The following is an 11,041-nucleotide window of genomic DNA, read 5'->3' as shown; positions in this document are numbered from 1 at the left end:
CATGGATGTAATGCATCTATAAATCATCATTCAGGATGCCCTTCAAGCGGGGAGCGGTAATAATGTAAAAAAGGATTGCTGAGGGAAATTTCAGCTTCAAATGTATGAGTTAAAAATAAATTATTTTGGGGGTGCCTGAGTGGCTCAGTGGGTTAAACCTCTGCCTTTGGCTCAGGTCATGATCCCAGGGTCCTGGGATCGAGCCCCGCACCGGGCTCCCTGCTCAGCAGGGAGCCTGCTTCTCCCTCTCCCTCTGCCTCTCCACCTCCCATGTGCATTCTCTCTCATGCTCTCTCAAATAAATAAGTAAAATCTTAAGAATAAATAAATATTTTTAAATAGAAAATTTCAGCTTATCTGTGCATGGTATAAATTCCGGAGGACGAGCTTTGGGGACAGATTTCATGGAACATTCGCTTTCCCCCTTACATGTTTCTGCATTATTTGAAATTCAAGCAACAGGTAAACCATACTTATAATCAGCGCAAGAATTCAGGCAGAAGAGAGCCGGCAGCTGGGAAGGAGAGAACTGATGAAACAGAGGCCAAGTCTCGTGCTCTGTGATCTGACCCCTCAGCCCCACCAGCTGCCACTTTGTGAATATCTATCTGCAGAAGCGTGAACATAAAAGCGATGAGCAGGTTCTTCCAGGGACTTCTAAGCAGGAGACAAAGCCAGAATATTCTTGCAACAACCCAACCAGGCCAGAGTTGGAGTAAGGGAGAGATCTACAAAGAATAGTGGGATCTGGCAACCTGGACCAGATGGACTGAGCCTCAGAACACTGGCCTCAGCCCCAGCCTGGTGGACTGGGCTGGGAGTGAATGGATGTCTGATGCCATCAGTGCAGCGATGGGGGCCTTTGAGAGACTGATACCAGCGCTCTGCTCACCCAGACTGACGGTCATTAAAGGAAGCAATAGGGTCTTCTGCCTATTTGACTTTTTTTTTTTAAGATATACATTTATTTATTTATTTATTCGACAGACAGATCACAAGTGGGCAGAGAAGCAGGCAGAAGAGGGAAGGGGAAGCCGGCTCCCCACTGAGCAGAGAGCCCAAGGCGGGGCTCGATTCGGGGCTCAATGCAGGGCTCGATCCCAGGACCCTGGGATCATGACCTGAGCTAAAGGCAGAGGCTTTAACCCACTGAGCCACCCAGGTGCCCCCTGCCTATTGGACTTTTTTTTTTTTTTTAAGATTTTATTTATTTATTTGACAGAGAGAGAGATCAGAAGTAGGCAGAGAGGCAGGCAGAGAGAGAAGGGGAAGCAGGCTCCCGGCTGAGCAGAGAGCCCGATGGGGGGCTCGATTCCAGGACCCTAAGATCATGACCGAGCTGAGGCAGAGCTTAACCTACTGAGCCACCCAGGCGCCCCTTGCCTATTGGACTTTTAACATGAGGCAAAAGTGGCTGGGTGGTTGACAATAGGGTCAGAACCTGTGAGACACCCCAATAGCCAGTGCCATGGCCATGAGGACAAGTGAGCAGGTGAGGCTTCAAATACACAAAAACAGGAGCTGCAGACTGTGCACAGGCCAACAGCAAACCGTGGGCCCCCAGCAAACCCACATGCAGAAAAATGAATGCTGGGACACATGCTGAAGCCAGAGCCAGAATGGCCTTCCAAACCCCGAAGGACTCCCAGCATCTCTGCATCACCTGCGTCAGCACTTCCGGTCCTAACTCTGAATCCTAGAAACACAGCTTTCCCTGAGCTCCCAGGAGACCGGGCTGCACAAGGCAGGGCAGAGCCAGGTTTTGTGGGACCTGAAGCTTATATAATTTGGAAGGCCTACTTTAAGAAAAAGGATGCAAAATTACAGGCTTAAAATTAGGCAAGTGAATATGTAGGACAAATAAAGAAATCGCAACCAATCGTAAATTTTCGAAAGTCGGCAAATACCAAAGCACTACACAGCGTTTATATCAAACCACTGTTCCACATCTATCATGGTTTTCCAACATTTTTTTGCAGCATAACCTGTGAGTACTTCTTCATATGACGATTTCGCAATGTCATTTTTGATAAAAGTGTGTTTATTTTGGATGGACCGGATGCGTAAAGTGCGATTTCTCATGCTGCCTTCCACACTGTTCATAGCAGCTCCCCTAGCTGATGCCCTGAAATCACAAGAATTCTGATCAATTCTCTTTCACCGAATTCACACCAAAATAAGAAAGAAGTATGGTATGCTTTATAATTGTCTCACTGTGTTATCAAGTATATTCCCAATAAGACAGAACTTGTTTTAATCAGGCGTCAGTGAGAACAGCATCTTCCATTTATGGTTTTACATATCTGATAACAAGAACTTTCTACAGACTGGCTCTTGTCTCCACACTTTTCAAACCTCCCTTTTCCTCCCCTGGCCAGCTACTTCTGGTGCCAAGCACTGACTGGGGGACACGTTCATATCTGTCCTATCACTGTAGCACCCTGTGTCCCCCCAAATTCATTCCATGGCACGGTAACAGGTAGGAAACCTCTAGGAAGCCATCTCTAATGAAATGGCTAGCAAGGACATGTCTATTCCCAGGGGTGACTGTGAAACCCATAAATCTGCCTCATTAAACCCAAAGTAAGCAGGCATATCCGTGGTCATGTCCCAAAAGCGGCTGCAGCCCATTCCACACCACCCAATATAGAAGGGTGACAGGAGGCACCAGAGAGGTGGAGACAGAGGCCCTCTCTAGTTGCAGCTAAGGGACCTTGCTTCCCCAAATTTTGCATGAAATCATACTTGCCCGCAAACACAGTGCTTGGAGGCCATCCCACGGGCTCTGCCACTTGAGCTTCTGGAAATCCAAACCTGCTATGGATTAGAGTTGTGTGCCTCTCTCTTTGCTCCCACCAGCAGGAGCAGAAAGACGTGACCGGAAGGCATAGGAAGATCAGGACTCAGGATGCCACTGGGGTCTGAGAAATATACCACAAGCAAGAAATATACCACAAGGCGCCCCCAGATGACAGGAACCACCAAATGAGGGGATTGGCCAATCCGCAAGAAGACACGAGCAAGAGGCGAGAGGAGAGAGATGTGGCAAAAATGTGTAGGGTCAGGACCTGATGAGGGGGGAACCTTGTGTGTAGGTGGGCGGGGTCTCATGAGGGGCGTGACTAACAGTTGAGGGTGGGGCTAAAGACTCAGGTGTCCTAACTGACAGATGAGTGAACTCTTTAGACCGGGGCCATGGACACACAAAATGTGAGTAAGGCCCACCTGGCAGGGGCCTGCCCCGCGGATGATGAGCCTTGACTTCCAATGAGTGGGAGACTGGAAATCAGACGGATGGGCCTGGAAATGAAGGGGCAGGGCCACTTAGGCCGGGACCCCTTTCTTCCCAGCCCCACAGACGGGGACCGCAAGGGGAGGGCGTCCCACTGAGCATGTCCGTGTTCTTCCCTCCCCCGATCAGTCGGAGAAGGCAGCCATAAAGATTCAGTCATGGTGGCGTGGCATCATGGTGCGCCGGTCGCTACTGCATACAGCCCTCAGGGCCTGGGTCATCCAGTGCTGGTGGAGGTCGGTGCAGGCCAAGATGCTGGAGCAGAGACGGCGCCTGGCACTAAGACTCTACACCTGCCAGGAGTGGGCCGTGGTGAAGGTGCAGGCGCAGGTCCGAATGTGGCAGGCCCGCAGACGGTTTCTCCAGGCGCGCCAGGCGGCCTGCGTCATCCAGTCTCACTGGCGCTGGCACACCAGTCAAACCCGGGGCCTGATCCGGGGCCGCTATGAGGTCAAAGCCAGCCGGCTGGAGCTTGACATCGAAATCCTCTTGACCTAGGGACGTAGCAGAGCCAAGGAGACTGGATCTCTCTTCCAATAAAGACACTTACTGACCACAGTCGTGCCCTTTGGAAATCAGACCCATAAAAGAGGGATCCACTCCAAAGTCATGGTCTGGAGCCCGTCCCAGGGCATGCCACCCTAGACCCTGGCACCTACTGCAAACCTGAGTCTTCTTGCACCCCAAAGAGACCCCCACAGCCCAGGATGGGCTCTGACACCTCAGTTAGCCTGGCTCAGCCAGGCTCTGCGCTGGGTCTAATTTTTTGGCAGCCCCTCCCCTGGCTTCTCCATTCAGGGTAGGACACCAGAGAGGCTGCAGCCAGAGCCAGCTGGGAAAGCCAGGATTCCACAGTCCTGTGCCGGGCAGGGCCCTCGGGGCCAGTACAGGCTTGGCGGGGAGCCGGGAGGACAGGGCAGCCAGCTGAGCAACAGCCCGCCAGGCCCTGTGCCTTCCTGGGGGCTAGTCCGCCAGAGCCATCCCTGGGGGAAGGCCAGGCCAGGACTGAGGAGCAGCAGCTGTGCGGGCTGCTTCGCCCCCAGGGGCTGAGACGAGGCTTCCCTCCCCTCCGCTGGCCATTTCTGGGGAGAACCAGAAGCGGAGGGGGAGGGGAGAGAAAGCCCCAGAAGGTGCGGCTGAGGAAACAGGCAGAGGGAGTCTGGGGTGGGCAGGGGGAAGGACTGTCCCTAGACCGCTGGAAGTCATTGGTTTGGGGATCATCCTCTAAGTCTTACCACATCCTCAGAAGCAGCTGTCCTGGAGTCCCCCCAAGATCCCCTGTATTGGCCCCAGTCCTTCCACAGACTGCCACAGCCTCCGCAAGGTCGGCCTCAAGGGGGTGTCAAGGGGCCTCTGAGGGCTGAGTCTGCTGCGAACAGGCGGCGTCTAGGTTCAGTTCTCCGTGTACCAGTCTCTCACAGCCTCTGCTCTGACGTTCAGGGTCCCTCAGATGTTTGTCTTGGAAGCTGCCTCCCAGAAGCCTGAGGCTCGTGACCCTCCCTAGGGGTCCGTGATGGGTGGCCTTGCCCAAGGGGTGGGAGGACCAGCTGGGGAGGTCCTCATGGGCCTGGCAAGTGGGTAAGGATTTCCTCCTCTTCAGGGCTGTGTGTGTTTTGGGGTGCTTGCGTGTGTTTGGGGCTCAGGGCAGTGTCTCCGGCACAGCTGTGGCAGGTATGGGGATTCAGAATCAGTCGGACACCGGCCTTCAGTAGCTGCAGGTGGCCATGGCGCAGCCGGATATCTGCTCTTCCAGAGGAGCCCCTTCAGGAGTTTTGGGCACGGCTCTCACCTGCCCGCCTTGCAGGAGCGAGTGGTAGGAGGCTAGTTAGGTCTGCATCCTAGCAGGACAGAATTCTGCCTGACTGTGCCTGCAGCCACCACCGCTGCGGTGAGAGGTGGTTAAACCGAGGCTGGCAAGGCTCGAAGTGTCTGATTCTTAACCTGCATTGGATGCTGGAATCCTCTGGGACACAAAACACACCAACGCCTGGGCCCGCCCACAGATTCTGTTTAAGTGGTCTGGGGAGAGGCCTGGGCATGATTTGGAAACTGCTGAGTTTTTGTTTTGTTTGGTTTGGTTTAAGATTATATTTGTCTATTTGACTGCGAGAGAGAGAGAGAGAGAGAGAGAGAGAAAGAACAAGCAGGCAGAGCAGCAGGCAGAGGGAGAGGGAGAAGCAGGCTCCCTGCCGAGCAGGGAGCCTGATGTGGGGCTCGATACCAGGACCCTGGGATCACGACCTGAGCCAAAGGCAGCCTCGTAACCGACTGAGGCCTTCCCAGCCGCAGGCAGAGGAAGTGAACAGGATGTTGGATGGGAGTCCACAGACAGGACCCCCATTAGCACCCAGGTCCACCAGAGGTGAGGCGGCAGGCAGGGCCTTCAGAGGCAGACACCCTCCTGGAACATCACAGAGCCTCCCTTCTCTTCCCTGCTGCCATTGAGAATTGGGCTGCCAAGAAACTCTCCCTGAGAATATACTGCAACCCCAGAAGTGAGGATGGGGTGGGGGGCAGTGATGCTGGCAGCCTTGGGGCAGCCTGAGGGGACTCTGAGGAATTCTGTATCCCCATTCTTGCTCCTCCCCCAGACGACACTGTGTCCCCAAGAGATAGGTGCCCTAGGCCTGATCAACAAAGAAATTTATTGACCCTCAGACTGGTCTGCATACTGGGCTCCTAAGAAGACAGTTCAGGCAGTGAGGGTTCATCCCCTTCTGGTCCCTTCCAGTCCTGAAATAGGATTCCCAGGTGGCATTTCATCTCCTTACTCCCAGGATGCCTACCCCGTGCTCTCAGGCCCCTCACACGACTGACCCGTCTCCAGCCTCAGCTCTGATCCCACCGTTCAGGTCTCCATCCTGATTTGTGTTTTGCTTCTCTCTGTCCCACATGGCAAACCCAAAATGAGATGGCACTGAGCCATTTCAAGATTTACAGTAGAGCTACAGTAATCAAGACAATATGGTACTATTGAAAGAACAGACAAGTAGATCAATGGAACCGAAGAGAGAGCCCAGAAATAGGCCCACACAGATACAGTCAACTGAACTTGGAAAAATGACCAAAGGCAATTCAATGGAGAACGAATGATGTAAAAAAAAAAAAAAAAAAAAAAAAAAGTGACTCTAGACATAGACCTTACACCCGTCACAAAAATTAACTCAAAATGGACCACAAAAGTACAATACTCCCAGAGCCACGAAAGAAATAACCAGCAAGCTAGACTTCATTAAAATAAAAAATTCTGTTTTGCAGAAGACACTGGTGAGGGCGCCTGGGTGGCTCAGTTGGTTAAGCGACTGCCTTCGGCTCAGGTCGTAATCCCGGAGTCCTGGGATCAAGTCCCACATCAGGCTGCCAGCTCCATGGGGAGTCTGCCTCTCCCTCTGTCCTCCCCCTCATGCTCTTACTATCTCTCTCTCAAATAAATAAAGTTAAAAAAAAAAAAAAAAAGAAGATGACACTGGTGAGAGAATGAGATGATAAGCCTCAGACTAGAAGAAAATTCTTGCAAAAGACACATCTGATAAAGACTGGTTATCTTAAAAAGACAAAGGACCCTGAAAACTCAACCCTAAGCAAATGAACAACTCATTAAAAATTAAGAAAATTATGAGCAGACAATGTAGAGATGGCAAATAGGCCTATGAAAAGATGTGTCACAACATATGTTATTAAAAAATTGAACATTAAAAATTAAATTTAAAAATTTTAAATTAAATTTTAAATTTTAAAAATGAAATCACCCTATACATCTATAATTAGGAAGTCTAAAGTCCAAAACACTGATAATACCAAAACACTGATAGCACCAAATATGGAGAAACAGGAACTCTCATTCAGTGCTGGTGGGAAGGCAAAATGCAAAAAAAGAAAAAAAAATACACTCTGGGAGACACTGTAGTTTAATACAAAACTGAAGTAGGCTTCCCCATAGGATCCAGCAACTGAGCTCCTTTGAATTTACTCAAGTGAGTTGAATGTCTACACAAAATCTGTGTATGAATGTTTACAACAGTTGTATTCATGATTGTCAAGTTGAAAGCAACCAAGAAGTCCTTCCCTTGGGTGAACTGAGAGACCTCCTGCTGTGCATCCATACCACAATGGAATATTTAGTGAGAAAAAGAAATGAGCTCTCAGGGACACCTGGGTGGCTCAGTTGGTTAAGCAGCTGCCTTCGGCTCAGGTCATGATCCCAGCGTCCTGGGATCGAGTCCCACATCGGGTTCCTTGCTCAGCAGGGAACCTGCTTCTCCCTCTGCCTCTGCCTGCCATTCTGTCTGCCTGTGCTTGCTCTCTCCCCCTCTCTCCCTCTGATAAATAAGTAAAATCTTTATGGTGAAGTGAAAGTGGTCTGGAAAGGCTATGTATTACATGGTTCCAGCTATATGACATCCCAGAAAAGGCATACTACAGAGAGAGTAAATAGTTGGGTGGTGTTTGGTGGAGGAAATGAGGGATGAATAGTTGAAGAACAGAAAAATTTATGGTATTAGAACTATTCTGTATGATAGTATAAATGCAGATACATGAAATTATATATTTGACAAAAAACCATAGAGCTACATATACAAAGTGAACTCTAAATTATGGATTTCAGTTAATAATAAGGGATCGATATCAGTTTATCAATTATAATAAATGTAGCACACCAATGCATGATGTTAATAAGTTAAACTGTGTGCAGCAGGGAGCCCATAGGAACTCTATTTTTCTGCTCAATTTTTCCATAAACCTAAAACTGCTCTAAAAGGAAAGTCTGTTCATAAAAAATAAAAGGCATAATGATTAGAACTAAAGTACTAAGGCTGTCTGCATTTTTAAGCAGCCTGATTATGTACATAGAAAATCATAAAGAATCTACCTAAAAACCTACTCTAATACATGAATTTAGAATAGTCATGTCCAAAGTCAATTGTCCAAAGATATACAAATGGCCAACAAGCACATGAAAAGACGTGTAATGCCACTAGTCATTAGGGAAATGCAAATTAAGACCACAATGAGATACCACACCATACCCATTAGGATGAGTTTTATTAAGAAACAAAAACTGGGGCACCTGGGTGGCTCAGTCTTCAGGTGTCTGCCTTCAGCTCGGGTCATGGTCCTGGGGTCCTGGGATCAAACATTACATTGGGCTCTGTGCTCAGTAGGGAGCCTGCTTCCCCCTCTCTCTCTGCCTGCTGCTCTCCTTACTTGTGATCTCTCTCTCTCTGTCAAATAAATAAATAAAATCTCTTTTTTAATCTTAAAAAAAAAAAGGAAACATAAAGCCAAAATAACAAGTATTGGCAAGGATGTGGAGAAATCGGAACATCTGTGCATTGCTTGCGGGGGGAATGCAAATGGTAGAGCTGTTGTAGAAAATGTATGGAAATTCTCAAAATATTAAAAATAGAATTACCATATGACACAGCAAGTCCAGTTTTGGGTATATAGCCAAAAGAACTGAAAGGAGAAATACAACAGATACTTGTACACACATGGTCATAGCAACATATTTGCAATAGCCAAAAGGAGGAAGCTACCCAAGTGCCCATTGATAAAGGAATGCATAAACAAAATATAGCATATATGGAATGTTACCCCACCTTCAAGACGAATGAAATAATTTTGTCATAATTTTTGACATAATTTACAATATGAATGAGCCCTGAGGACATAATTCTAAGTGAAATAAACCAGTCACAAAAGAATAAGCACTGTATGATTCCACTTATATGAAACTCCTAGTGTAGTCAAATTCATAGAGACAGAAATTAGAATGCTGTTTCCAGGGGGAGGGGCAGGAGGGAATGGGATGTTAGTGTTTATTGTGTACAGAGTCAGGTGGAGAAGATGAAACAGATTTTGAGATGGAGGGTGGAGATGGTTACTTAATGTGAATGTTTAACCCCATAGAAATGTACTCTTAAAAATGGTTAAGATGGAAAATTTTATATCACATATATTTTACGACAGTAAAAAAAAAATAAGTTGTATCTAACAACAAACTTCAAACTGAAATTAAACTTAAATAAGCATTTCCAATAACATCACAAAAATCAAATGTAGGTGGCTCAGTCAGTTAAGCATCTGACTTTGAGTCAGATCATGATCTCAGAGTTCTGGGATCAGGCCAGCTTCAGGCTCCACACTCATCATGGAGTCTGCTCATCTTTCTTCCTCTCTATCTGCCCTTTCCCCCACTCATGTACTCTCTCTCTAATAAATACATAAAACCATTAAAAAAAATAAAATGCCCAAGATACAACATAAATAGAAGACTCCTACACTGAAAATTATACAACATAGCTGAGAGAAATTAAAGACTGAAACAAAGGAAAAGATACACCATATTCATGCACTGAATAACAAAACTGCTTAGTTTTCCATAAACTGATCTATATATTCCATGAAATCCCAAACAAAATTCCAGAAGATTGCTTTTTTAAAACTCAAAAAGGCTGATTCTAAAACCCATGTTGAAATGCAAAGGACCTAGAACAACCAAGACAATCTCGAAAAAAAAAATAAAAATAAAATTGAAGGGCTTATCTGATCTGACCTCATTTACTATAAGCTACAGTAATTAAGACAGTGTGGTGTTCGTTAGGGTAAAAAACACATCCAATGAGACAAAACAGAATCCAGAAATAGTCCCACTCATTTATGGTCAACTGATTTTTTTTTCATATGGTCAAGTAATTTTTTAAAAGAGTGTCAATATAATTCAGTGAGGGAAGTAGGGTCTTTTTAACAAATGATGCTGAAGCAACTACTTGGGGGGAAAGATTATAGTTGAAGCATACAAGAGTGCTAAAGGCCTCAGAGGAAAATCTGGGATAGTTTCACTCAGAAATTAGGGCATTCAAAGTGCCTGGGTATACTAGGAAATTTAAAAAGCTGTGCTCATGACCAGGGCAAGATTCATGCCCTGAAAACACCTGCAAAGACCTGAAGCTTTCACCTCTCTCTGATCTCTAAGCTAAGAGCAAATAGGAAGGGAAGGCTAAGGGAGAGTTCTACATGGCCCGACTAAGTGTTGAAAGAGTGTCCCAGTGCAGAAACACTTTGCAAAAACCAGGAGAGTCCCTTTTCTTTCTTTGTTTCTTCTCTCTTCTGGCATTTAAGAAATTTTCCAATAAATCACTAACTGAACACAGCTAAAGGAAGCTAGACTTCAGAGACCACATACTAAGAACACTGACTTAAAAAAATAATTTAGAAAAGTCAATAACCAAACAACTATAGCCCACAGCAAGCCATAAAAAGATAACTTAGGGAGAGAGAAAATTCCAATTTCCAGAGTTACCACATTATAAACAAAATGTTCAGTTTTCAGCAAAAGAGTTACAGAACATGCAAAGAAACAGGAAAGTATGACCCATTCACAGAAAAAAATGAACATAAATTGTCCCTGAGGAAGCAGAGACACTGAACCAATCAGACAAAGGCTCTAAATCAACTGTCTTAAATATTCTCAAAGAGCAATTGGACACCATGGACAAAGAGCTAACAGAAACTGGGACAATGTATGAACAAATAAAGAATATTAACAAAGAGAAAGAAATTATAGAAAGGAACCAAATAATAATTCTGGAGTTGAAATGTACAGTAACAAAAACAAAAATTACAAGAGGGCTTCAATAGCAGATTTGAGCAGGCAGAAGAAATAATCAGTGAACTTGAAGATAGGTCATCTGAAATCATTCAGTCTGAGGAGAAGAGATAAAAAGAGAACAGAAGGAAAATGAATAA

The 11,041-nt window shown here is 46.3% G+C and overlaps 1 protein-coding gene across 1 annotated transcript; it reads left to right on the top strand.

Moving 5' to 3' along the window:
* The first annotated feature begins 3,119 nt into the window (after positions 1-3,119).
* Positions 3,120-3,867, top strand: IQCF6 (IQ motif containing F6). Its single transcript, XM_059165176.1, has 2 exons — positions 3,120-3,210; positions 3,422-3,867. The coding sequence occupies exons 1-2, from the start codon at positions 3,196-3,198 to the stop codon at positions 3,788-3,790; spliced, it is 384 nt and encodes a 127-aa protein (XP_059021159.1). The 5' UTR covers positions 3,120-3,195; the 3' UTR covers positions 3,791-3,867.
* The last annotated feature ends 7,174 nt before the right edge of the window (positions 3,868-11,041 follow it).

Source organism: Mustela lutreola, chromosome 2 (genome assembly GCF_030435805.1).
Source record: "Mustela lutreola isolate mMusLut2 chromosome 2, mMusLut2.pri, whole genome shotgun sequence".
NCBI classification, from domain to species: domain Eukaryota; kingdom Metazoa; phylum Chordata; class Mammalia; order Carnivora; family Mustelidae; genus Mustela; species Mustela lutreola.
The sequence above is the reverse complement of the archived record's forward strand: the minus strand, read 5'-3'. Positions and strand labels throughout refer to the sequence as shown.